The 27,485-nt window shown below is 50.3% G+C and overlaps 2 protein-coding genes across 6 annotated transcripts in view; one reads left to right on the plus strand and one right to left on the minus strand.

The window, feature by feature from the left end:
* The window catches only part of TBC1D19 (TBC1 domain family member 19), a 41,378-nt gene extending 35,882 nt beyond the window's left edge, over positions 1-5,496 (minus strand). For 3 of the 5 annotated variants that reach the window (XR_012930055.1, XM_032977114.2, XM_076053540.1), the window contains exon 1: positions 45-432. Coding sequence is in view for 2 of the 5 variants with exons in the window: in XM_032977114.2 (XP_032833005.2) it covers positions 45-143 (99 nt within the window). In the remaining 3 variants the exon portion in view is untranslated. Of the gene's footprint in view, positions 1-44 lie in introns of all 5 variants that reach the window. The other 2 variants (XR_012930056.1, XM_032977115.2) reach the window with 2 other exon arrangements.
* A 3,324-nt stretch (positions 5,497-8,820) lies between these two features.
* PGRMC1 (progesterone receptor membrane component 1) lies at positions 8,821-26,745 on the plus strand. Its single transcript, XM_032976869.2, has 3 exons — positions 8,821-9,169; positions 16,719-16,874; positions 21,253-26,745. Exons 1-3 carry the CDS (start codon positions 8,872-8,874, stop codon positions 21,348-21,350), a joined length of 552 nt encoding a protein of 183 aa, XP_032832760.1. The 5' UTR covers positions 8,821-8,871; the 3' UTR covers positions 21,351-26,745.
* Positions 26,746-27,485: the final 740 nt, after the last annotated feature.

The raw sequence follows: 27,485 nt of genomic DNA on the forward strand, positions 1-27,485 counted from the left end.
GACTAAGCGACACAGAGACGCGTCCACCCTCCCTGGAACCTCACCGTGACGGCGCCGTGCAGCCTCGCGTAGAAGTTGGAGTCGGCCAACTTGCAGACGATCTGAGCGGTGAGGAGCGCCGTCGCTTCCACGTCCATTGCCATGATTTTTACTACAACAACAACCACCCACCACCACTACACCTAGTGTCCTTTCTTCACACGGGAGAGAGAGATATATAGTCGTTGTTGTTGATGATGATGATTATATATATCTGCACGCGCGGCACACGCGGTTTTATTTTCTTTGCGAAAAAAATCTTATTTAAATATGTGAACGCGAGGTTGTGGCCGGCGTTACAAAACCAGGGCGAAATCGCGAGCGGCAACGTTGACAAAAATATTTTTTTTTGTTTTAGTCGATTTGAGAGGCCGCGTCGCCACGGCAACGCCGACGTCACCGCCGGCGCGCGCGAACACGCGGCCGCCATGTTGGTAAGGGAGGCTCGACGCCGGATTGGCGCGTTGGCAGCGGGCGGTTGACGTCACAATGGGCCACGCAATATCAAGAATTGTAGTACAGTATTTCGATTTAAAGCTGTCGTGGACTGCAGGGATTCATATTCTTGGTTCTTATGGGTAAAGTCACCACGTAGAAGGGAAATAATAAAATTATAAAAATAAAACATAATAAAATAAAATTCTCATTTTTGTATCTTATTTTATTGTTTCCCTTCTACGTGGTGACTTTACCGAAAGAACCAAGAATATGAATCCCTGCAGTCACAAAAGCTTTAAATCAATTTTTTTTCTACCGTATTCGAAAAAAACTCCTTTTGGCGTCATCTGGTCGAGCACCAATTGGGTCGAGGCTCAAAAGAAAGCCGTCCCTTGGTGTGGACCAATCAGTGTCATTGACAATGCCACATATATTATCATAGTATGTTTTTTGTTTGCATTTTGACTGCAGGTATTGTGGTTAATGCCGACATGAATCATTGTAAGAAGGTTTCAGTTCTGTTGCCATAAAAAGGGGAAAACCCCTATTATTAAAATTCCTTAAAGAAAGTTTTTTTTTAAAACAGCGGTTTTATTAAGGGTCGTCTTTAAATGACATCACACGATTTTGGCCGATTTTTCACCCCCCCTCCCCCAATTCCTTATAGGGGAAACACATACTAATTAACTGATTACTAACGTAGCATATGATTACAATAACACACATTACAACTAATTACTGATCTACAACTCATTACTAGTCATAACAATTGACTAATTACCAATCCATTATATTATTACAATACCCCCCCCTCCGCCTCAAATCACTGCAGCTGAATGAGTTAAATGATGACGTCACCCTGCTGCTGCTCTATTTAAGACCGGGAGCAAGTGAAGAGGGCTTTACCATTCTGGCGAATTGCCCGATGATGCTGGATGTAATTACCAGCGAAACGTCGTCCTCAAAAAACTGTAAATGTTGTGGATTCACTCTTCAACACACCGGTGGGCTAAAGTAGTGAACTATTTTGTCTTTTGTCAACGTGACACTTTTTTTTTACTTATTGACCGTGTCGGGTGGTGGAGGGTTACGACACATTTATAAATAACGCGATCTAACCCAAAAAGGTTTATCATGAGAGTCCAGTTTACCATGGAAATATAGTTTACCATGTAAGTACAGTTTACCATGGAAATATAGTTTACCATGTAAGTCCAGTTTACCATGCAAGTCCAGTTTACCATGGAAACATAGTTTACCATGAAAGTCCAGTTTACCATGCAAGTCCAGTTTACCATGGAAACATAGTTTACCATGAAAGTCCAGTTTACCATGCAAGTCCAGTTTACCATGGAAACATAGTTTACCATGGAAACATAGTTTACCATGAAAGTTCAGTTTACCATGAAAGTCCAGTTTACCATGCAAGTCCAGTTTACCATGGAAACATACTTTACCATGAAAGTCCAGTTTACCGTGCGAGTCCAGTTTACCATGGAAACATAGTTTACCATGAAAGTCCAGTTTACCATGGAAACATAGTTTACCATGAAAGTCCAGTTTACCATGAACGTCCAGTTTACCATGGAAACATAGTTTACCCAAAAAGTCCAGTTTACCATGGAAACATAGTTTACCATGAAAGTCCAGTTTACCATGGGAGTCCAGTTTACCATGGAAACATAGTTTACCATGAAAGTCCAGTTTACCATGGGAGTCCAGTTTACCATGGAAACATAGTTTACCATGAAAGTACAGTTTACCATGGAAATCCAGTTTACCATGCAAGTCCAGTTTACCATGGGAGTCCAGTTTACCATGGAAACATAGTTTACCATGCAAGTCCAGTTTACCATGAAAGTCCAGTTTACCATGCAAGTTCAGTTTACCATGGGATTCCAGTTTACCATGAAAGTCCAGTTTACCATGAAAGTCCAGTTTACCATGGAAACATAGTTTACCATGAAAGTCCAGTTTACCATGCAAGTCCAGTTTACCATGGAAACATAGTTTACCATGCAAGTCCAGTTTACCATGAAAGTCCAGTTTACCATGAAAGTCCAGTTTACCATGGAAACATAGTTTACCATGAAAGTCCAGTTTACCATGCAAGTCCAGTTTACCATGGAAACATAGTTTACCATGAAAGTCCAGTTTACAATGGAAATTCAGTTTACCATGCAAGTCCAGTTTACCATGGGATTCCAGTTTACCATGAAAGTCCAGTTTACCATGAAAGTCCAGTTTACCATGGAAACATAGTTTACCATGAAAGTCCAGTTTACCATGCAAGTCCAGTTTACCATGGAAACATAGTTTACCATGAAAATCCAGTTTACCATGGGAGTCCAGTTTACCATGGAAACATAGTTTACCATGAAAGTCCAGTTTACCATGCAAGTCCAGTTTACCATGGGAGTCCAGTTTACCATGCAAGTCCAGTTTACCATGGAAACAGTTTACCATGGGAGTCCAGTTTACCATGAAAGTCCAGTTTACCATGAAAGTCCAGTTTACCATGGAAACATAGTTTACAATGGAAACATAGTTTACCATGCAAGTCCAGTTTACCATGCGAGTCCAGTTTACCATGGAAATCCAGCCGGCAACCTGCAGCTCAGACCGCTGGTCAATCGAGTGATGTAATGGTGGTCCAGCTGTCTTGTGACCCCCCCCCCCCGCCCATTGAATTCTACTAAACAAAATATAATTTTGAAGTAAGGTTTATTTAAAACAGAAATAAACATGCAAAGGGGAATAAAAACCTTTGGGCTAATTGGGAGGGGGGGGGGGTCACAAGACATCTGGACCGCCCCGTACAGTAGTAGAGCATAAACAGACCTGAGTTCTGTACCTGTGCGTGTCTCCACGTGTCAACAAAACTGTTAAATTACTCATTGGTTTGTTTCGGTAAAGTCGCGTATGTAGTAAAATTGCATTCAAATAAATCAATCACGACGTTTCGACCGCAACACAAGCGATCTTCATCAGGTGTAAAAAAAAAAACAAATAGCACATAGGGTGACATCAACGCAACACATAGAGAGCGTTAAACCGCACGGAGGTAAATGCAACACGAAGATGAGAGACGAGAATTCAACAAACCTAAGAAAATTTTTTACGTGATGCAAAACCAGTCGGGCCAACGACACAGTTAGACACTTGCCTGGCGGACCACGAATTTCAGAAGAGCGCTAAATTTCGTGCTCATCCTCTGGATTGAACACACCAGCATAGACAGAGTGAACAAATACGAGGTACAAGATAGCAGAAATACTTGTATACATGGACACCAAGAGGCAAGGAGAGGAAAGACGGACAGAAAAGCAAGAAAAAGGGCCGGAGGGATGAACAGATAGAGGCTTAAAATAATCAATGGGGGGATGGGCCGAAGAGAGCAAGGGGGCACAGCAGCAGCAGCAGAAGAGCGGGGAGGGGTAGGAGAAAGCAAGGGGCACAATAAGTTTAGGACAGAATTGTAAAGGTAACTTCCCCGTAGAAGTGTGTTAATAAAGAATTAAATATTTCGTGACTGCATAAATTACTCATTGTTTTTTTTTTGGTAAAGTCACGTATGTAGTAAAATATTAAAATAAATCTGACTGTTTCGTTGGCCCGACTGGTTTTGCATCACGTAAAATTTTTCTTAGGTTTGTTGAATTCTCGTCTCTCATCTTCGTGTTGTATTTACCTCCGTGTAAGTTTAACGCTCTCTATGTGTTGCGTTGATGTCACCCTATGTGCTATTTGTTTTTTTTACACCTGATGAAGATCGCTTGTGTCGCGGTCGAAACGTCGTGATTGATTTATTTTAACATAATTTTACTACATGCGCGCTTTGCCGAAAAAAAAACCAATGAGTAATTTATGCAGTCACGAAAGCTTTAATTCTTTATTAAAACTGTTAAATGTTTACAGTTTATTTCCAGATACCAATATCACCAAGCAGCATGCTGCATGTGTTGGTTGGACTTTCAGATTTATTGGGCTCCCACGGCCGTCTGAGACGGGAGTGTCTCTTGCCAGTAAAGTAACACGTGGCAATTCGGCACAACTCTCGCTCTGTCTGTTTGTTTGTTTAACGAGCCCTGTTGTTGAAAGCCGTAAAGTCAGCAGAGAGTTGGACCTTAGACATCCTGAAAGTGAGGCGTACATACGTGGTGTGTTGTGTATGTGTTCCCACGTGTGCAGACACGCAGAGAGGAATTGGCATGGTATATAGGAAGGCTTTGGGGCAATTTGGAACGTGCAGTTTAAAATTAATAACATTTTACGGTTTATATTGTGTTGAAAACGCTAGAACTGTGTACGTAAAAAGCTGTATGAAGGAAAGACAACCCCCCAAAAACTAAAAATTGTTAAGGCTTTCCACCTTTACAGATAAAAAAAAGCATTAAAGTTTAAAGTTAATCTAGAGCTGGGCAAAGTCGAATAATTAAACCGCTACGGTATTCTAATGGACTATTTTGTTTTTTTTTGCGTGTGGTTGTTTTACCGGGGCCACCTTTATATAAAACAAAAAGGGTGCTTCAATATTTTTCTAACACTTACATGGGACTAATCGTTTTTAACGGAAAAAACCCGGATAATAATACCCTGTAACGTGATAACAAATACTATTTTTTTGTACGAACAGCTCTCTCGCTGGTTCAGCTGTTCTACTGCTGGATTATTTTTTTCCGCCCGAAGACGACCGCTTGTTGTGTTGCGATCGAAACGTTCGTGATTTATTTTATTTTTGTTTTATTTTTCTACCTACGTTGACTTTACCGAAAGAACCAAAGAGTAATTGATTCCTTCAGTCACGAAAGTTTCAAATCAAGATTGATAACAAATGTAATGTTAATAGCTTCAAAAAGTCAAATAGTTTCGATTTAAAGCTTTCGTGACTGCAGGGATTCATATTCTTGGTTCTTTCGGTAAAGTCACGTAGAAGGGAAATAATAAAATAATAAAAATAAAATATAATAAAATGAAATTCTCACGACGTTTCGGCCACAACGCAAGCAGCCGTCTTCGCTGCTTGCGTTGTGGCCGAAACGTCGTGAGAATTTCATTTTATTATATTTTATTTTTATTATTGTATTATTTCCCTTCTACGTGACTTTACCGAAATAACCAAGAATAAAATTCAAAGAGTCTCCACTTGTTCGCCATCACTGTCAACGCCCATGCCTGGCACCTTCTCCAGGTTGGTCACCAGAGCCCAGGGGGAGGCACATTTCTCGTGGTCTTGTTGCAAATTCACAGAAGCGTTAAACATTTTTGTTGAAGCCCCCTGTATATATAACGCACTCCCACGTTCTGCTGTCTCCCGAAGGCGGGAAACCCCCTGGACAAGCCACGCCCCCCCCCAGCGTGACGCATTTGCGTTTCGACAGTTCGTTGTGACGTCAGGACTGTGTCTCGTTATCTTGGGGGGCGGCGGTGTGGTAGCGGTTAGCGCACCGCGCGCTACAACCCCCGGCGTCCCGAGTTCGATTCCCGCTCACGGCCAACACCCGCGACGATCATCTGAACTCGCCCTGAGCCTCCCCTAGGTCGACTCAGCCTCGAATGAGTAGCCGGTGCGGTGTAAACATCGCTACTGGGGGGAGACAAAGGCGGCCGGGTGTGGTGCTGGCCACCCACCCTCCCTCGTGTGCCACGGTGTCGGCCTTCATAGGTGCTCGCTAACAGCACTTGCCCCGACAGTCTGTTACAGCCATAATACAGGGTTTTTTATTTTTATTAGATCGTATAAATGTGTCGTTAAAACCCGCCACCACCCGACACAGCCAATTAGTAAGGGTTGTCACGTAAACAACACGTGTCAATTCATTACTAGTTCAGCCACACACCGGTTGTATGCTGGAGAGTGAACCCAGGACAACACTTTACAATTCCAGTACCGTGACATTTTGCCGGTAATTACAACCAGCCTCATCAGGCGACAGCCAGAGTTATAAACAAATCACTTTAACAACATATACAAATAAAACCAAATAAAGCCCACTGAGCTATTAGCTTATTTTGTCCGAAGAGACCCGGCTTATCACGTGGGAACTTATGGCAGCTAAATGACTCGAAATAATCTAGTGGCGTTTCTAAATGTGGAGGTGAAAAATCGGACCCGGAGAAAAAAAATCCACACGACCACGGGGAGAACATGCAAACTAAAAATAAACAGGCATCAGGGTTGGGATCGAACCCACGACCTCTTGCATATCAGGCGAGCTAGCTAACATCTCAGCAGTTAACGTCGCCAATTAATATTGTATAAGGGTGGTCCAGATATGTTGTGACCCCCTCCCTCAATTTAATTAATTTATACATTTCTTTGTATACTAATGGTACATAATCCGAGCACGACGTATTGGTCGCGAAAAGCCGAGGTGTTAAGTCCTGTTACAGGTTGCACGGGAGATGTTTGAGGTCTGGGGACTGCTCTTGCATGCCCAGCCACCGCATGCCGAAACAGCTTTTGTTCGGCCGGATCGAGGGGGCTAAACGGGCGCGGCACGGGCTAGAGAAGAGATGAAGTGATGTGGTACAGGAGGACATGGAGCTGAGTGGACTTGCCGATGACCGGTACCAGCTGTGTCAAGATCGGCCTCTGTGGAGGAGACTCGTGAAGGACGCTACTGGGCAGTTGGAGGCAGTCGCCCTCCAACAACAACGGAGGGCGGAGGAGCGACGCTCACAACAACGAGCGGAGCGCCGGGTGGCTAAAGCACAGCAGGTTGGCACAGGTGGTGCATCAGCCAGTCATCTCAGTCAGTCGACCCGTGGTACCTGCTGGGTCTGCCCCGTGACCTCCTGCCAGCGGGCGTTCGACACTTCACGAAGCCTCAAGGTGCACATAGCCTGGCACAAGCGTCGTGGCGAATGGCGGTTGGTGCTCTTGTTGTTGTTGTTGCCTTGCCCAAGCTTGCACTTGGGCGGTGAATCGTCTGGAATTGTAGGTTCTTGTGCAATTTCTTATTCGGCACTTATTGATTTATTCATGACGACTCGCTCGCAATGCCTCGCTTACCTTGCACCGATATCCCTTTTTTTACACGCTTTTATTTAACTCACTCTGTTGTTGTTGAAGTTGTTGTTGTATCCTCAAATCTTGCAACTCAATTTTAACCCACTTCCCAATGTGCTATCGACTACAAACTTGGTATACTTATGTCATACTGCTGACAATACTATATTCTATCATAAAAAAAAAATTTGTAAACATTATTTTGTATATGTTAGATGTTTCGGCTTGGGTCTAATTGTCCACGCTCAACTGACGTTGGCTGTAATTGGCCACGGCCCCTTACATTATGGCAAGCTTCGGGCCACTTCCTGGAGTCATGGAGTTCTGCCATTACTAGTACGGTACATTTAATAAAAGCGTGTTTTAATGTATTTTTAAATACAGTAAAACCTTGGATTGCGAGTAACTTGGTCTGCGAGTGTTTTTGCAAGACGAGCAAAATTTTTAAATAAATATAAATTTGATAAACGAGCGAGGGTCTTGCAATACGAGCAGCACGTGTTGTACGCTTTGTCTGCCGAGCGTCACGTGATCACAACTGATACATGACGCGTGCTTTGATATACGAGTTGCTTTGGATTACAAGCACGTTAATTATGCTCGCAATCCAAGGCTTTACTGTACTACTTATTTTCCTTCTCGTTCGTTTGCCGCCGCTGCAACGTTGCTGGACACCTGTGGCCGAGAAGCTTCGACGCTCCTCGTGCCGTCGAAATTTTTATGATGCGATGACGTCACAAAGGCCTGGCCCACGACGAACCTCCCCCCCCCCCCCCCCCCGTTCGGCGGCTCACGCGAGAACAGCTTTGCGAGACCTTTACTCTACAACAAAAAACGACGTTCTTGCCCGATAAGTCGAGTTACTGAACTGATAATCGCTAGGAGTAATCGATTACGTAATCGATACTCGGATATTTCAGCGCTCATTTAAAAAAAAAATTGCAATAAAACCCGCAGTAAAAGACAATCCCTTATTTTGCTCACTAAATAAAAGTTAATTAACGTAAATGTTAACTTACGTTGATTTAAACGCTTCAAAAGAGCCGGGGCCTCATAACAAATGACAAAGATCCCCCGTATAGCCTCAACAAGAGCGATGGGGCAAGTGCTGCTAACAAGGGGGGTGGGTGGCCAGCACCGCGCCGCCTTTGTCTCCCCGCGTGACGACCGTTAACACGCCAGGTACAGTACTTTATCCTCACTCACTGTACACACAGTCCGCGTACGGTCAACGCCTCGCTCCCTCACCCAACATGGCCGCTGTCTGAGAGAGAGCGACAGAGAGCGAGCTGAAAGCGGGCGCTCCTCTGTGACGTCACTTCCGTCCACGTGACCTCGACGCCCCCTCCCCTTCCTCCTCGCCGATTGTCACAGAGAACACGATGGCGGCCTCCGAACTCCTCCACGATCTGCTGACGAGCCCCCTGAACCTGGCGCTGCTCGCCCTGTGCGCCTACCTCCTCGTCAAGATCGTCCGAGGCGGCGGCGGCGGAGGCGGCGGCGGCGGCGGAGACGGAGCGGGAGACGGCGGAGGGGAAGAGTCGCTGGCCCGCCTCAAGCGGCGCGACTTCAGCGTCGAGCAGCTCCGCGAGTTCGACGGCGTGCGGAGTCCTCGCATCCTCATGGCGGTCAACGGGAAGGTGTTCGACGTGACGGCGGGGAGACGCTTCTACGGGCCCGGTGAGGCGGGGCGAGCGTGTGGTGTGTGCGTGGTGTGGGGTGTGGTGTGTGCGTGGTGTGTGTGGTGTGTGTGTGATGTGTGCGTGGTGTGTGTGGTGTAGTGTGCGTGGTGTGTGTGTAGTGTGGTGTGTGTGTGGGGTGTAGTGTGTGGTGTGTGTGTGTGGTGTGTGTGGTGTGTGTGTGGGGTGTAGTGTGTGTGGTGTGTGTGTGGTGTGTGTGTGGTGTGTGTGTGGTGTGTGTGTGGTGTGTGTGTGTGGGGTGTGTGTGTGGGGTGTGTGTGTGGGGTGTGTGTGTGTGGGGTGTGTGTGTGTGGGGTGTGTGTGTGTGGGGTGTGTGTGTGTGGGGTGTGTGTGTGTGGGGTGTGTGTGTGTGGGGTGTGTGTGTGTGGGGTGTGTGTGTGTGGGGTGTGTGTGTGTGGGGTGTGTGTGTGTGGGGTGTGTGTGTGGGGTGTGTAGTGTGGTGTGTGTGTGGTGTGTGGGGTGTGTGTGTGGTGTGGTGTGTGTGTGGTGGTGTGTGTGTGGTGGTGTGTGTGGTGTGTGTGTGGTGTGTGTGTGGTGTGGTGTGTGTGTGGGGTGTGTGTGTGTGGGGTGTGTGTGTGTGGGGTGTGTGTGTGTGGGGTGTGTGTGTGTGGGGTGTGTGTGTGTGGGGTGTGTGTAGTGTGTTGGGTGTGTGTGGTGTGTGTGGGTGTGTGTAGTGTGTGTAGTGTGGTGTGTGTGGTGTGTGTGTGTGGGGTGTGTGTAGTGTGTGTGTGTGTGGTGTGTGGGGTGTTTGGTGTGTGTGGTGTGGTGTGTGGGGTGTGTGGGGTGTTTGGTGTGTGTGGTGTGGTGTGTGGGGTGTGGTGTGTGTGTGTGTGTGAGGTGTGTGAGGTGTGTGGGGTGTTGGTGGTGTGTGTGTGTGGTGTGTGGTGTGTGTGTGTAGTGTGTGTGTAGTGTGTGTGAGGTGTGTGTGGTGTGTGTGTGGTGTGTGTGTGGCGTGTGTGTGTGGTGTGTGTGTGGTGTGTGTGTGTATGTGGTGTGTGGGGTGTTGGTGTGTGTGTAGTGTGTGTGGTGTGTGTAGTGTGTGTAGTGTGTGTGGTGTGAGGTGTGTGTGTGGTGTGTGTAGTGTGTGGTGTGTGTGTAGGGTGTGTGTGTGGTGTGTGTGTAGTGTGTGTGTGTAGTGTGTGTGTGTGGTGTGTGGGGTGTGTGTGAGGTGTGTGTGTGTGTGGGGTGTGTGGCGTGGGGTGGTGTGTGTGGGGTGTGTGGGGGGTGTGGTGTGTGGGGTGTGGGTGTGTGTGTGGTGTGTGTCTGGGTTGTGTGTGTGTGGTGTGTGTGGTGTGTGTGTGTGGGGTGTGTGTCTGGGTTGTGTGTGTGGGTTGTGTCTGGGTTGTTTGTTTGTGGGGGGGGGGGGTGTGTGGGGTGTGTTTGTGTCTGGGTTGTTTGTGGGGTGTTTGTGTGGGTATGTGGGTTGTTTGTGTATGTGGGGTGTGTGTGGGTTGTTTTTGTCTGGGTTGTTTGTGTGTGTGTGTTGTTTGTGTGTGGGGTGTGTGTGGGTTGTCTGTGTGTGTGGGTTGTTTGTGTTTGGGTTGTTTGTGTGTGGGGTGTGTGGGTTGTCTGTATGTGTGTGTGGGGTGTTCCAACAGGTTGCAATAGACAATCGGTGATAGTGTGTCTGTTCTACTACAGCTGCACCATCACACAACACCAAATACACTGCAAAACACATTGAACACTATACACCACACACCACATAACCGCACACCACACTGCACACCACACAACCACACCACAGACCACACCGCACAAGCACACCACACTGCACACCGCACAACCACGCCGCACACCACACAGCACACCACACAGCACATCATACTGCACGCCACACTACCACACAGCCACACTGCACACCCGCGAACCCGGTGTCAAACTGTGACTTCGTGGACTTGGTGGGCTGTATTGCCTCCTTCCGCACCCGGCCATTCCTCGGCCACCACTTAGTCCCGTCACGATCCTTGGCCGCCGTCCCATCCTAGACCCGTCGTGTTCCCGTGCCCAAAAACAGAAACAGCAGCAGCCGATCGGCACGCGAGGTGCAGGAGGTCACGGGACAGATCCTGCAGGTGTCATGGGTTGACTGCTGTACCAGGCTAGGTGCAGGACGTCACGGGACAGACCCTGCAGGTGCCGTGGGTTGACTGCTGTGCCAGGCTAGGTGCAGGAGGGGACGGGACAGACCCTGCAGGTGCCATGGGTTGACTGCTGTACCAGGCTAGGTGCAGGAGGTCACGGGACAGACCCTGCAGGTAGCGTGAGTTGACTGCTGTACCAGGCTAGGTGCACCAGCTGTGCACACCCTGCTGTGCCCGCTCTCACTTTGCGTTAGTCGCCTGCGTATGTTCTAGATTCCGCGTTGTCCTTTCTCTCCCTCGGTGTGTTATTGAAACCGAGCATCTCGCTGTCTGACCCTTCCGTGCACTTCGCAGAGTTGTTGCTCCGTTTCTCTTGTTATTGGCCGTGTTTCTGAACCAGGCCACACGTGACAGGCAGCACGCACTGATCACGCACGCACACAGAGATTCTCCAGGGACCCCCCACCCCGTGTAGCCCACACAGAGATTCTCCAGGGACCCCCCACCCCGTGTAGCCTACACACAGATTCTCCAGGGACCCCCCACCGTGTAGCCCACACAGATTCTCCAGGGACCCCCCACCGTGTAGCCCACACAGAGATTCTCCAGGGACCCCCCACCCCGTGTAGCCCACACAGAGATTCTCCAGGGACCCCCCACCCGTGTAGCCTACACAGAGATTCTCCAGGGACCCCCCACCGTGTAGCCCACACAGAGATTCTCCAGGGACCCCCCCCCCCCACGTAGCCTACACAGAGATTTTCCAGGGACCCCCCCCCCTCACTGTGTAGTCTCCACAGAGATTCTACGGGGAAGTGCCGTGTCGCCTTGCCAGTACGCGTACGTGCCTAGCAGGGGAAGGCCGGCGTCTTGGAGAAGGGACGATGACCTTCTGCACACGCGAGCGGCGTCGGGCGCCTACTTGACGTACCGCCGCCTACCGAGTGGTGTGACGCACTTGGGCTGGCCCTGGCCCGGCCGCCTCGCCACTGGACTCCACCGGCTCGCGCTGCCGCCAGCGTTTCAGATGTTCGCCACTCCTAGATCGCCAATCTCGACACGCAGATAATACTCATTGCTGACCGACTCACCACCATTCCAACTCCCCATACCGTAGCAACTCACCACACCATACCAACTCCCCACACCATACCAACTCTCCCACACCATACCAACTCACCACACCATACCAACTCCCCACACCATACCAACTCCCCACACCATACCAACTCCCCACACCATACCAACTCCCCACACCATACCAACTCCTCACACCATACCAACTCCCCACACCATACCAACTCCCCCACACCATGCCAACTCCCCACAACATACCAACTCCCCACACCATACCAACTCCCACACCATACCGACTTCCCCCCACACCATACCAACTCCCCCACACCATACCAACTCCCCACACCATACCAACTCCCACACCATACGGACTTCCCCCAACACCATACCAACTTCCCACCATACCAGAGATTAACGAGGTTTGTACTGTGGACACACCAGCGCCAATTGTGTGCTCTACTTCGTGATCTCCGCCTGTTTCAGGGGAGGTGGTTAGGAGAGCAAACAAAGGTTTGGGGGGAGACTCTGAACCTTCAAACGTTGAGGCCAAGGGTTCAAATTCCAGCCATTGCTTGAGATTAAAAAAAAATGTTTTGGAGGTTACTACCTGTTGGCCGATGGCCACACAACCCACTCGTTCGTGCAAATCGAGCGTATGTGGCAGACGACCAGTAAACCTGTGCTTGCCGTTGGTTATGATGATGATGATCACGGGCATGTTACTGATGTCAGTGGTTGCTGGGGTTGATAGCCCAGCAGAGCTCGCGGCGGTGTAGCAGTTAGCCCAGCAGGGTTAGCGGCGGTGTAGCAGTTAGCCCAGCAGGGTTAGCGGCGATGTAGCAGTTAGCCCAGCAGGGTTAGCGGCGGTGTAGCAGTTAGCCCAGCAGGGTTAGCGGCAATGTAGCAGTTAGCCCAGCAGGGTTAGTGGCGATGTAGCAGTTAGCCCAGCAGGGTTAGCAGCGGTGTAGCAGTTAGCCCAGCAGGGTTAGTGGCGATGTAGCAGTTAGCCCAGCAGGGTTAGCGGCGATGTAGCAGTTAGCCCAGCAGGGTTAGCGACAATGTAGCAGTTAGCCCAGCAGGGTTAGTGGCGATGTAGCAGTTAGCCCAGCAGGGTTAGCGGCGATGTAGCAGTTAGCCCAGCAGGGTTAGCGGCGATGTAGCAGTTAGCCCAGCAGGGTTAGCGGCGGTGTAGCAGTTAGCCCAGCAGGGTTAGCGGCGATGTAGCGATTAGTAGCAGTTAGCGGCGGTGCAGCGGTTAGTGGCGGTGTAGCGGTTTGTGGCGGTGTAGCGGTTTGTGGCGGTGTAGCGGTTTGTGGCGGTGTAGCGGTTTGTGGTGGTGTAGCGGTTAGTGGCGGTGTAGGGGTTAGTAGCGGTGTAGTGGAGTAGCGGTGTAGGGGTTAGCGGTGGTGTAGGGGTTAGTGGTGGTTAGTAGTGGTGTAGTGGTTAGTAGCGGTGTAGTTGTTAGTAGCAGTGTAGGGGTTAGCGGCAGTGTAGCGGTTAGTAGTGGTGTAGTGGTTAGTGGCGGTGTAGTGGTTAGTGGTGGTTAGCGGCAGTGTAGGGGTTAGTAGTGGTTAGTAGCGGTGTAGTTGTTAGTAGCGGTGTAGGGGTTAGCGGCAGTGTAGTGGTGTAGTGGTTAGTGGCGGTGTCGTGGTTAGTAGCGGTGTAGCGGTGTAGTGGTGTAGTGGTTAGCGATGGTGTAGTGGTTAGTAGTGGTGTAGTGGTTAGTGGCGGTGTAGCGGTTGACAGCGGTGTAGCGGTTGACAGCGGTGTAGTGGTTGGCAGCGGTGTAGCGGTTAGCGGCAGTGTAGCGGTTAGTGGCGGTGTAGCGGTTAGTGGCGGTGTAGTGGTTAGTGGCGGTGTAGCGGTTAGTGGTGGTGTAGCGGTTAGTGGTGGTGTAGCGGTTAGTGGCGGTGTAGCGGTTAGTGGCGGTGTAGTGGTTAGTGGCGGTGTAGGGGTTAGTAGTGGTGTAGTTGTTAGTAGCAGTGTACCGGTTAGCGGCGGTGTAGCAGTTGGCAGCGGTGTAGTGGTTAGTGGTGGTTTAGGGGTTAGTAGCGGTGTAGTGGTTAGTGGCGGTGTAGCGGTTAGCGATGGTGTAGTGGTTAGTAGTGGTGTAGTGGTTAGTAGCGGTGTAGCGGTTAGTTGTTAGTAGTGGTTAGTGGCGGTGTAGCGGTTAGTTGTTAGTAGTGGTTAGTAGTGGTGTAGTTGTTAGTAATGGTGTAGCGGTTAGTAGTGGTGTAGTTGTTAGTAGTGGTGTAGTTGTTAGTAGTGGTGTAGTTGTTAGTAGTGGTGTAGCGGTTAGTAGTGGTGTAGTTGTTAGTAGTGGTGTAGTTGTTAGTAGTGGTGTAGCGGTTAGTAGTGGTGTAGTTGTTAGTAATGGTGTAGTGGTTAGTAGTGGTGTAGTTGTTAGTAGTGGTGTAGTTGTTAGTAGTGGTGTAGTTGTTAGCGATGTTGTAGGGGTTAGTAGTGGTGTAGTTGTTAGTAGTGGTGTAGTTGTTAGTAGTGGTGTAGCGGTTAGTAGTGGTGTAGTTGTTAGTAGTGGTGTAGTTGTTAGTAGTGGTGTAGTTGTTAGTAGTGGTGTAGTTATTAGTAGTGGTGCAGTTGTTAGTAATGGTGTAGCGGTTAGTAGTGGTGTAGTTGTTAGTAGTGGTGTAGCGGTTAGTAGTGGTGTAGTTGTTAGTAGTGGTGTAGTTGTTAGTAGTGGTGTAGCGGTTAGTAGTGGTGTAGTTAGTAGTGGTGTAGTTGTTAGTAGTGGTGTAGTTAGTAGTGGTGTAGTTGTTAGTAGTGGTGTAGCGGTTAGTAGTGGTGTAGCGGTTAGTAGTGGTGTAGCTGTTAGTAGTGGTGTAGCGGTTAGTAGTGGTGTAGCGGTTAGTAGTGGTGTAGTTGTTAGTAGTGGTGTAGTTAGTAGTGGTGTAGTGGTTAGTGACGGTGTTGTAGGGGTTAGTAGTGGTGTAGTTGTTAGTAGTGGTGTAGTTGTTAGTAGTGGTGTAGTTAGTAGTGGTGTAGTGGTTAGTGACGGTGTTGTAGGGGTTAGTAGTGGTGTAGTTGTTAGTAGCGGTGTAGTTGTTAGTAGTGGTGTAGTTAGTAGTGGTGTAGTGGTTAGTGACGGTGTTGTAGGGGTTAGTAGTGGTGTAGTTAGTAGTGGTGTAGTTGTTAGTAGTGGTGTAGTTGTTAGTAGTGGTGTAGTTAGTAGTGGTGTAGTTAGTAGTGGTGTAGTTGTTAGTAGTGATGTAGTTGTTAGCGATGTTGTAGGGGTTAGTAGTGGTGTAGTTGTTAGCGATGTTGTAGTTGTTAGTAGTGGTGTAGTTGTTAGTAGTGGTGTAGTTGTTAGCGATGTTGTAGTGGTTAGTGGCGGTGTAGCAGTTGGCAGCGGTGTTGTAGGGGTTAGTGGCGGTGTAGTTGTTAGTAGTGGTGTAGTTGTTAGTAGTGGTGTAGTTGTTAGTAGTGGTGTAGTTGTTAGTAGTGGTGTAGTTGCTAGCGATGTTGTAGGGGTTAGTGGCGGTGTAGCAGTTGGCAGCGGTGTTGCTGGGTTGGGTCGTGCGCAGCAAGCCGAGTCCGATTCCCACTGGCAGCCAACATCGGTGACGAATGTCTGAACCCTTCCGGGGCCTCCCCTACGTCGAATCGGCCTCAAATGACGACCTGTTGCGGCGTGTAAACATCAGGCAAAGTCAGCCAGGCGTGGCGCCGGTCACCCACTTTAGCAAGCGCTTGCCAAGGGCTGTTGACGGCCGTGTGCGTGCGTGCGCGGGGGATCTTTGTCGAGGGTTGCTTGATGATAATGGTCGTGACGGGAGCGCGAGTCGCGATGGTGGTCTTCCTCTTCTCCATTCGTGTGGGTTAATAGCAGCGAGGCGTAGACTCTGTTATCCACGCGGTTGTCCGTTCAGAAGCGAGAGCGCCTCTCGGTCCGCACCGCGATGCCGGTGGACGGCTTTGGGATTCGCGGCGGCGCCAGTCGCCGACCGCCGAATCTTTGGCGCGCCGTTTGTGGCATCGGGCGGCCGCGTCGGCCCCGGTCACGATTCGGTTGAAGGCCGACCGTTGGTGGCGCGCGGAAGGTTGAAACCGGTAGAGGCTCACCGGTGGAGCTGCCGCGCGAGAGGCGTTTAGTTTTGTAGATGCGGTGGCCTGGCAAGTGCAACACACCGGTGTGCTGCACTTGTTTGGAATTGGCCGCGTTCTGTTGGCCGTGTCGTGGCGGTGGCGGTTTTAACGACACACACTTTTATATAAAACTTTTTTTTTCCCGCGATCTTAACCCAAAAGAAAAACCTGCACTGCATTGTGAACGTTCCGTTTTGTCGTGGGCCGCCGTCCAAACTCTTACGGTGGCGGTGACGGGGTCGTTTGTGCCCCCGCGTAACGCAGAGGGCCCCTACGGGGTGTTCGCCGGGCGCGACGCCTCGCGCGGCCTCGCCACGTTCTGCCTGGACCGCGACGCGCTGAAGGAGGGATACGACGACCTCTCGGACATGTCGCCCACCGAGATGGAGAGCGTTTACGAATGGGAGATGCAGTTCACGGGTCAGTCTGGCGTCACCCCCCCTCGCACCCCCCCTCACACCCCCCCACCCCCCTGCACCCCCCACCCCCCTGCATTTACCTCTGCACATTTTTTTATGTCGTTTTGCAAATCCGTCGTGGCGTTATCATTAACGTGACACCATTAACGTGTGGTTATCATTAACATGACATCATTAACGTGACATCATTAACGTGACATCGTTAACGTGATGTTATCATTAACGTGACATCATTAACGTGACATCATTAACGTGAGATCATTAACGTGTGGTTATCATTAACATGACATCATTAACGTGACATCGTTAACGTGACATCGTTAACGTGACGTTATCATTAACGTGATGTTATCATTAACGTGACTTCATTAACGTGACGTTATCATTAACGTGACGTTATCATTAACGTGACGTTATCATTAACGTGACGTTATCATTAACGTGTGGTTATCATTAACATGACATTAACGTGTGGTTATCATTAACGTCACGATATTATTAACGTCACCTAATAATTAACGTGACGTTATCATTAATGTGACATCTTTAACGTGACATCATTAACGTGACGTTATCATTAACGTGTGGTTATCATTAACCTGTGGTTATGTGACGTCAGCGTGACGTTATCATTAACGTGTGGTTATCATTATCCTGTGGTTATGTGACGTCAACGTGACGTTATCATTAAAGTGACATCATTAACCTGTGGTTATGTGACGTCAACGTGACGTTATCGTCAACGCCGCTATCCGACTGGCGTCGCCTCAGCCCCCCTCATGCGCTCACGTCGCTAACGGCATCGTCGAAGTCGTCATTATCGTCGTCGTCATTATCATCATCATTGTCATCATCATCATTGTCATCATTATCATCATCATTGTCATCATCATCGTCATTGTCATCGTCGTCATTGTCATCATCATCGTTGTCGTCATCATTGTCATCATCATTGTCATCGTCGTCATTGTCATCATCATCATTGTCATCATTATCATCATCATTGTCATCATCATCGTCATTGTCATCGTCGTCATTGTCATCATCATCGTTGTCGTCATCATTGTCATCATCATTGTCATCGTCGTCATTGTCATCATCATTGTCATCATTATCATCATCATTGTCATCATCATCGTCATTGTCATCGTCGTCATTGTCATCATCATCGTTGTCGTCGTCATTGTCATCGTCGTCGTGTTCCGTCTTTTCTCGTTACCATCGCCTCTCAGCCTTCGCCGCCACCACCGCCACGACTACTGCCACTACTACTACTACTACCCTACGGATCACTTCGATTGACGTGATTTCGATATTCGTTGTCACACCCTTCACACCCTTCAGGGACGCATCCCTCCCGCCCCTCCCCCGCCGACGTGAACTAGCGGCGGGGGCGTGGGGGGGGGCATGCTGCCAGCGGCACACCAGGCAGTGAGGGGGGTACCCAACAGGCTGGGGAACCACGCTGCCCTACGGACACGGGGAGGCTCTCTCAATGGGGACCGGCTTGTCAGCTTGCCGCGGTGTCAGTGACGTTGTGTCGTGGTGGCGTTGTGTCGTTTTACTTGTGTCGTGGTATAGTTGTGTCATTGTAGTTGTGTCGTTTTACTTGTGTCGTGGTATAGTTGTGTCACTGTAGTTGTGTCGTGGTATAGCTGTGTCATTGTAGTTGTGTCGTGGTATAGTTGTGTCATTGTAGTTGTGTCGTTTTACTTGTGTCGTGGTATAGTTGTGTCACTGTAGTTGTGTCGTGGTATAGTTGTGTCGTTTTACTTGTGTCGTGGTATAGTTGTGTCATTGTAGTTGTGTCGTGGTATAGTTGTGTCGTGGTATAGTTGTGTCGTGGTATAGTTGTGTCGTGGTATAGCTGTGTCGTGGTATAGCTGTGTCATTGTAGTTGTGTCGTGGTATAGTTGTGTCATTATAGTTGTGTCGTTTTACTTGTGTCGTGGTATAGTTGTGTCACTGTAGTTGTGTCGTGGTATAGCTGTGTCATTGTAGTTGTGTCGTGGTATAGTTGTGTCATTGTAGTTGTGTCGTTTTACTTGTGTCGTGGTATAGTTGTGTCACTGTAGTTGTGTCGTGGTATAGTTGTGTCGTTTTACTTGTGTCGTGGTATAGTTGTGTCACTGTAGTTGTGTCGTGGTATAGTTGTGTCGTTTTACTTGTGTCGTGGTATAGTTGTGTCATTGTAGTTGTGTCGTGGTATAGTTGTGTCGTGGTATAGCTGTGTCATTTTACTTGTGTCATGGTATAGTTGTGTCACTGTAGTTGTGTCGTGGTATAGTTGTGTCACTGTAGTTGTGTCGTGGTATAGTTGTGTCGTTTTACTTGTGTCGTGGTATAGTTGTGTCATTGTAGTTGTGTCGTGGTATAGTTGTGTCGTGGTATAGTTGTGTCGTGGTATAGTTGTGTCGTGGTATAGCTGTGTCATTGTAGTTGTGTCGTGGTATAGTTGTGTCATTATAGTTGTGTCGTTTTACTTGTGTCGTGGTATAGTTGTGTCACTGTAGTTGTGTCGTGGTATAGCTGTGTCATTGTAGTTGTGTCGTGGTATAGTTGTGTCATTGTAGTTGTGTCGTTTTACTTGTGTCGTGGTATAGTTGTGTCACTGTAGTTGTGTCGTGGTATAGTTGTGTCGTTTTACTTGTGTCGTGGTATAGTTGTGTCACTGTAGTTGTCGTGGTATAGTTGTGTCGTTTTACTTGTGTCGTGGTATAGTTGTGTCATTGTAGTTGTGTCGTGGTATAGTTATGTCGTGGTATAGCTGTGTCATTTTACTTGTGTCATGGTATAGTTGTGTCACTGTAGTTGTGTCGTGGTATAGTTGTGTCGTGGTATAGTTGTGTCATTGTAGTTGTGTCATGGTATAGCTGTGTCATTGTAGTTGTGTCGTGGTATGGCTGTGTCATTGTAGTTGTGTCATTGTAGTTGTGTCGTGGTATAGCTGTGTCATTGTAGTTGTGTCGTGGTATAGTTGTGTCGTGGTATAGTTGTGTCATTGTAGTTGTGTCGTGGTATAGCTGTGTCATTGTAGTTGTGTCGTGGTATAGTTGTGTCGTGGTATAGTTGTGTCGTGGTATAGCTGTGTCGTGGTATAGCTGTGTCATTGTAGTTGTGTCGTGGTATAGTTGTGTCGTGGTATAGTTGTGTCGTTTTACTTGTGTCGTGGTATAGCTGTGTCATTGTAGTTGTGTCGTGGTATAGTTGTGTCGTGGTATAGCTGTGTCATTGTAGTTGTGTCGTGGTATAGCTGTGTCATTGTAGTTGTGTCGTGGTATAGTTGTGTCGTGGTATAGTTGTGTCATTGTAGTTGTGTCGTGGTATAGTTGTGTCATTGTAGTTGTGTCGTGGTATAGTTGTGTCGTGGTATAGTTGTGTCATTGTAGTTGTGTCGTGGTATAGCTGTGTCATTGTAGTTGTGTCGTGGTATAGTTGTGTCGTTATAGTTGTGTCGTGGTATAGTTGTGTCATTGTAGTTGTGTCGTAGTATAGTTGTGTCGTGGTATAGTTGTGTCGTGGTATAGTTGTGTCATTGTAGTTGTGTCGTGGTATAGTTGTGTCGTGGTATAGTTGTGTCGTGGTATAGTTGTGTCGTTATAGTTGTGTCGTGGTATAGTTGTGTCATTGTAGTTGTGTCGTGGTATAGTTGTGTCGTGGTATAGTTGTGTCATTGTAGTTGTGTCGTGGTATAGTTGTGTCGTTATAGTTGTGTCGTGGTATAGTTGTGTTATTGTAGTTGTGTCGTGGTATAGTTGTGTCGTGGTATAGTTGTGTCATTGTAGTTGTGTCGTGGTATAGTTGTGTCGTGGTATAGTTGTGTCGTGGTATAGTTGTGTCATGGTATAGTTGTGTCGTGGTATAGTTGTGTCGTGGTATAGTTGTGTCGTGGTATAGTTGTGTCACTGTAGTTGTGTCATTGTAGTTGTGTCATTGTAGTTGTGTCGTGGTGGCGTTGTGTCGTTTTACTTGTGTCGTGGTATAGTTGTGTCATGGTATAGTTGTGTCGTTTTACTTGTGTCGTGGTATAGTTGTGTCATTGTAGTTGTGTCGTGGTATAGCTGTGTCATTGTAGTTGTGTCGTGGTATAGTTGTGTCGTGGTATAGTTGTGTCGTGGTATAGTTGTGTCATTGTAGTTGTGTCGTGGTATAGCTGTGTCATTGTAGTTGTGTCGTGGTATAGTTGTCATTGTAGTTGTGTCGTGGTATAGCTGTGTCATTGTAGTTGTGTCGTGGTATAGTTGTGTCACTGTAGTTGTGTCGTGGTATAGCTGTGTCATTGTAGTTGTGTCATTGTAGTTGTGGTGTTGTGTCGTGATGTTGTGTCGTCGTTGTATTGTGATGTTCCGCGCGCTCTGCTGCTGCCCGCCGCCTTACAGAGAAGTACCACCACGTGGGCCGGCTTCTCAAGCCTGGCGAGGAGCCCAACGAGTACTCGGACACGGAGTCTTCGAGCGAGCGCACAAAGGACGACTAGAGAGAGAGAGAGAGGAGACGGAGAGAGACGCGACGCAGCCTCGCTCCACCCCGACTCGGCAAACCACGTTCACCCTGCCCCCCCTACCCCCGCACGGCGATTCATTACTCGGTTAAACGATTCGGCGTGCCGCGAATTGTTCCTTTATTTTTTTGCTGTTTAAACGTCGTCGTGAACGTCCGCGCCTCCAGCGTCCCCCTGCCCGGGGGCCACCTTGGTCAGTCCGCCGCCGGGGTCGAGGCCTTCCCCCGCGCGGCCCGTCGGCTGCAAGAAGAGCCCCGCCTTCGCCGGAGCTCGCCACGCCGGTCGCCGCTGCGGGTCGGTCGCGTGGACCTGCAAAGCGATCCGTCACCGCGCGCGCCATTGCGACGCGTGCCGGCGGAGGAGCCGATGTTGCCGGGTGAACCGGTGCAAGGTTCGACGCCTCCCCCTCCCCACCCCCCCCCCCCCCCTTTCCGTCTGCGGCAAAGGCGAGGGTCGACAGATTCGAGTGTTGCAGTGTCGCCGGCGTCGGCGAAGCCTCGGTCAAATCACGCGTGGGCGAAGGATGGACTCGCTCGCCGGTTCGTTTGACGCCCGCGGCCAGTGGACGCCCGCTCTGTGCGCCAACACACCTTCCCCGATTCGCACAGTCGGCACACGTGCGGGTGCGAAAGAAGTTCGGGCGTGCGTGCATCGCAACCAACTCAAGAAAAAAATGCATCGTCGGTAATTATTTAACCGAATCGTGGCAATTTAATCGAACGGTGGTGGATGGGGAGGCGATTTGACACGAAGCCTTAGGTTCCACAATGCCTCGGGCCTATCCCTTCACCGCAGGCAGCCGCAATCAATCCGACCCAACCATGCCCAATCCAACCCTAGCCCAGCGTCCTCCTCTCCACCGCAGGCCCGCACCCCGCTCCCCCGACAACTCCCACACCGCCAGGTCCCACCATCGAACCCTGCCCTCGTCGACGCTGCGTCCAATCGCATCGCGCGCTCCCGGCCGCCGACGCGGCCGCTGCCCCTTTCCGCCGGGGACTCTGATCGCACTGGCGAGCGAGCAGCGGTACCGTGGGCTAGGAGCAGGGCCCAAGCAGTTTGCTGCTACCGCCCCCCACTGGCGCACCAACGCTGAGCCCTTCTCTCCCTGGTGTGCATCGTTTGGCTTGTTGTTGGGGGGAAGGGGCGGGGGGGGGGCGGTGTAATTGAAAGTGTCCGGAGAAAACCACGTTCACGTTCGAGGGGAATACGTCCAAGCTCCACGGGATTCCACGGTGGCTAGGAGATGTCAACTACCGCGCCTGGTACGCAGGAGGTTGTGGGTTCGATCCGGACCCTGACGACGCCCGCTGTAAATTTGGCGTTTGCGTGTCTCTCTCTCTCCCCGTGGTGGCGTGGATTTTTCTCCGTGTCCTCCGGTTTTTTGCCCCCGTGATTAGCCTCAACATCGCTATGCGTTTGGAGTATTTTGGCTGCCTTAAATTTCCAAGCGACGATGAGAAGCCGCTTCGTTGAGTTGTCATTTGCGGCCAGGGTGTTTCCGAAAAAGAGCCGCGTAGCAGCTCCGTGGGGCCTTATCCGGCAAAATAAAAATAGTTTCGTTTAAACTCGGCTATACAGATCCATCCGGAACCTAGTCGGTGTCCTGTCTCCCACGAGCGCTGGATTGCAGGCCATAGTAGTAACTCGGGACTGACGTGGCTCAACGGAACGGAGTCTTTCCCGCTCTGCGAGGTCACCAAGGCGTTCCATTGTGTAGCTTATCGCCAGCCGACAGCGGACTGGAGGAGGAAGTGCTTTAAAATGACAACATAGGGGGAGCTCGTAACGGTCATCGGGGGCATTGTGTACCGGCATCGTAAGTTGCGAGTCCTGGGATTGAGTCGTCGGGATTGAGGTGTCCACGGTCAAAGCCGGTTCCGAAGCGCAAGGGAGAGGATTCTCAGCCGAGGTCACTCTTGTGAAAGATCCCAACGCGGAAGATCCCCCCCCCCCCCCCGGCGTTTCGATCTTCCACGAAGCTGCTCCTGGTCACCACCCTCGGCCGCATCCACGCCACAAATCATGGCAGCGGCAGATGCGGGGATACCTGATGATGCACGAATGGAAAATTAAAAACTCTCTCCGGTAGTGGTGGTGTGCGACTGTGGTCATTCATACATCCGGAACAGTCCGTGCAACGTGCAACGAACGTCTCAGTGCCCCCCGATTCACAAATGCGAAGTAGGAGACATCGCGGCAACAGTACACACCGCCGCTCCTCCTGACGCGGTTATCTGGGCTTCGCCACCTACCTGCGCGTGTGGGATTGCCCGCTGTTGTTTCTGCGTCGCCATCATCGGCCGCACGAAAGCAGAAGCCTGGTGACCGTGTAACGAAGCCACCCTGGCTGCTGCTGCTGCTGCTGCTACTGCATCTTGCCCCGACTGGCTCGCTAACAAAGCGCGACAATAGATCTTCGGGCGACTTGTCTGCTTGGTGGGGGGGGTGGTGCTTAGATCCTTTTTGATTTGATCAATTCGTGTCCGTCACGCAATGGGTTCGCGTCGCACCCCCGCGGCCCCTCCGGGTGGTGCTGAACCTGGACCCCGGGGATGGAACCGCAGGATCCCAACGGCGGCAACGAATGGCCCTGAAATGTTCTCACCCCGCCCCCCCCCCTGCTCATTACTGCTCATTGCCCAATGGGGAGTGGCTGTGGCTTGAGATGTTGCTCTGGGGGGGTGGGGGTGGGTTCCCATCCCCACCCCCACCCCCCCATACATGATTGCTTTTGTGGCAGTTTAAACAATTTTTATATTGGATACAACAGTTTTATATGGACACTCTGTGTGTATATATACAGTGAGGGAAAAAAAGTATTTGATCCCCTGCCGATTTTGTACGTTTGCCCACTGACAAAGAAATGATCAGTTTATAATTTTAATGGTAGGGGATCAAATACTTTTTTCCCTCACTGTACATGCGATGATCGAATCACTTTCCTGAACGTCCCCAAACCAGTCCCGTGTGTCCAGTTGCCCGTTCGGATCGAGAGCCAAAGTTCAACCGCCGCGCAATAGATGGCGGTGGTGGCATCTACATCTGCAGAACGTGAAGAACCAGTGGCATCTACATCTGCAGAACGTGAAGAACCAGTGGCATCTACATCTGCAGAACGTGAAGAACCAGTGGCATCTACATCTGCAGAACGTGAAGAACCAGCAGCATCTAAATCTGCAGAACGTGAAGAGCCAGTGGCACCTACATCTGCAGAACGTGAAGAACCAGTGGCATCTACATCTGCAGAACGTGAAGAACCAGTGGCATCTACATCTGTAGAACATGAAGAACCAGTGGCACCTACATCTGCAACACGTGAAGGAGATTATTCAACTTTTAAAGCAATCCCCCGTGTGTAGTCTTCATGCCGCAACAAAGTGTTTGGATTGGACGGGAGTAAAGTTGGACTTGCGAACAGGCCTCTGGAACCAAGCTCGTTCGTAATTAAGAGGAGTCCCTGTATGTGTATTATGTAATATGCGACGTTTCAGGCGATGGGCCTTCTTTGCAGCCACGCACATCAAAAGGCGCGAAATAAAAACGTGCAACAGCGCGTGACGTTTCGGGCGGTGGGCCTTGTTCACGGCGCTGCGAAGAACGTCAGCCATGGTGGATTTTCCCTCTCGAGGCCCCACCGTGTTCTCCTACGAAGCGTTGAGTTTTTTTTTTAATCCTCGTGTAGGGTATTTGGCCTACTCTTCCACGGTGGCCAGACGTCATATAGGAGCTGCGACATTGCTCATATAAAAGTTTTACGTTCGCATAAACATCGCAATGCGCGTGAAAATTATTTACTGCAATCCATTTAAAAAAAACAAAAGCCGCCACCGTACAGCAACAACGACGATGACGACAGTATCCGAAGCGCAGCGTGGTTAAGATTTTGAGTAGTGGGGCTTGTTGAGGGCGGGGCATAGGGGAGCATGACCGCATCACGGAAGGGGTCACGGAGGGGAGCGTGACGATCCTGCGGGGTCATGGAAGGGGTCACGGAAGGGGTCACGGAGGGGAGCGTGACGATCCGGTGGGGTCACGGAAGGGGTCACGGAAGGGGTCATGGAAGGGGTCACGGAGGGGAGCGTGACGATCCGGCGGGGTCACGGAAGGGGTCACAGAGGGGAGCGTGACGATCCTGCGGGGTCACAGAAGGGGTCACGGAGGGGAGCATGACGATCCTGCGGGGTCACGGAAGGGGTCACGGAGGGGAGCATGACGATCCTGCGGGGTCACGGAAGGGGTCACGGAGGGGAGCATGACGATCCTGCGGGGTCACGGAAGGGGTCACGGAGGGGAGCATGACGATCCTGCGGGGTCACGGAAGGGGTCACGGAGGGGAGTGTGACGATCCGGCGGGGTCACGGAAGGGGTCACGGAGGGGGTTCCACGCAGCGGTGCCCACGGGAGCCACGTCACCCGGGCCCTTTGCCGCGTCACCGCTCTGCTCCACTGGTGCCCCGAGACGTGCGCCCCTGCGGACCCCCCCCCCCCTACCCTTGTTGCCGCTCTCATACCAAACGTGACTATTGTTTCGTTGTGTGCATGGGCGCATTGTAAAGACTGCATTCAACGCGCCTCTCGTGCTCACATCGTTTCGGTTACAAGCGGGACGACGACGACGAGGTTTCAGATGCAGCCGTGTCGATGGATCGTGCGTTGAACCCCTGGGTTAACAGATGAAGTGAGCGACGCACCACGGCGTATGTAACAGGTGTCGTAGCCCGTCGTGACCAACGTTACCGTCAGTGATAATGTTTTTGGCTCGGATTGGCACGTGAATGAATTGCCAATGGTGGCTTGTACCACCACCACCACCCTCCTCCACCCTCCTCCACCCGATACAGCCGAGTAAAGTCGCGCGAAGAGAGACGTGCCAACGGCATTTGCCATCTATCGCTTCGGCGCCACCGCTGTTGCCGAAGAGCGGGATCCGGAACATTGCAGCGATCTGCTCCCCCGCCGGGCGCTCGCGACGCGCGATGGCCAGGCTTGTGGCAGTCTCTGTCAAGTGTGTCGCGTGGAGCCGACACGCGCGTCGGCAATTGTACTCGCGTGACGGAACCCCAAAATTTATGTTTAAAAAAAATGGAATGACGGACGCGATCCTGGTGCGTGCGTTGGAAGGTTTACGAATCGTCCCGGCAACGGCTGTAACATTTGCACCTTGCCGGGAGCAACGCCTGGATGCCAGATTAAGTGCATTTATATCTTCTTATATTTTCTTTTCCTTTCTTCCTGTGCTCCGCGATACAACTTTTGATGATTTTTGTAATCTTTTGACTCTTGGAAATGTAACGAAACAAAAAACATAAACGTACTAGAGGTAATTTGAATATGAAATGTGAAATAAATAAAATATGCTCGCTACGAACTTCGGTTGTGCCCTGAATTCCTCTTTTGAGAGATATCGACTGAGGAGGGCTGGGCGCAGCGTCGCCCCGCCCTGGTCGATCCACTGCTGGATGAAGGCCCTCCGCACGCCGCCGCCGCCGCTCACGACTCCTCGACGCACCGATCCACCCGGGCACCTGCGCACGAGCGGACTTCATTGCTCCATCTCGGCGGCTTGGAAGTTCGTAATTTCGCGAGTGCGGAGCGTTAAGCCGGGCGAGTTGTGCTGAACGCACTTTGAACGTCTTCCGCGCACCCTACGTGGGCCAACCGTGCGAATGGGAGGCGTGACGCATGACAGCGATTCCGGTCTCGGTTCAGCCGACCTCGCGCGCGTGTGTGTGTGTGTGCCGTATGTTCCGTCTTGTTCTGCGAGTGTCTCTTCCCTTGGCCTACAACCTAACGCTTGAGTGCCATTTTCATGCAGCGTAAATAATCGGTTGTTCCAAGAAGAACGATTCGAAGTAGCCGAAAAGAACCAATTTGAATCGGTGAGGAGCTGAAGAAATTAACTTGCAGGAGGGAAAGCCCACAGTCAGCAGAGCCTCGGATCAGTAATTCTGGAGCGACTCCATCAGGCCTCACCCAACGCTGGACGGGAAATCTGTAAAACCGAGTCACTCTCCTCCCCTCCCCCCACCTGAGCCATCGGTTGCACGCAACTGAATCGCTTCCGTTTTGCTCGCAGTCGAGTCGGCCTCGGACTCGACTGCCGAGCAT

Source organism: Petromyzon marinus, chromosome 61 (genome assembly GCF_048934315.1).
Source record: "Petromyzon marinus isolate PM22_M1 ecotype Great Lakes invasive population chromosome 61, UKy_Petmar_22M1.pri1.0, whole genome shotgun sequence".
Lineage (NCBI taxonomy): Eukaryota > Metazoa > Chordata > Hyperoartia > Petromyzontiformes > Petromyzontidae > Petromyzon > Petromyzon marinus.

Bases quoted from the DNA above. Each gene is read 5' to 3' on its own strand.
- PGRMC1 (XM_032976869.2), top strand. From the start codon at position 8,872: ATGGCGGCCTCCGAACTCCTCCACGATCTGCTGACGAGCCCCCTGAAC. The intron at 9,170-16,718 runs GTGAGGCGGGGC...CGCGTAACGCAG, and splicing joins GAGACGCTTCTACGGGCCCG to AGGGCCCCTACGGGGTGTTC. The intron at 16,875-21,252 runs GTCAGTCTGGCG...GCCGCCTTACAG, and splicing joins ATGGGAGATGCAGTTCACGG to AGAAGTACCACCACGTGGGC.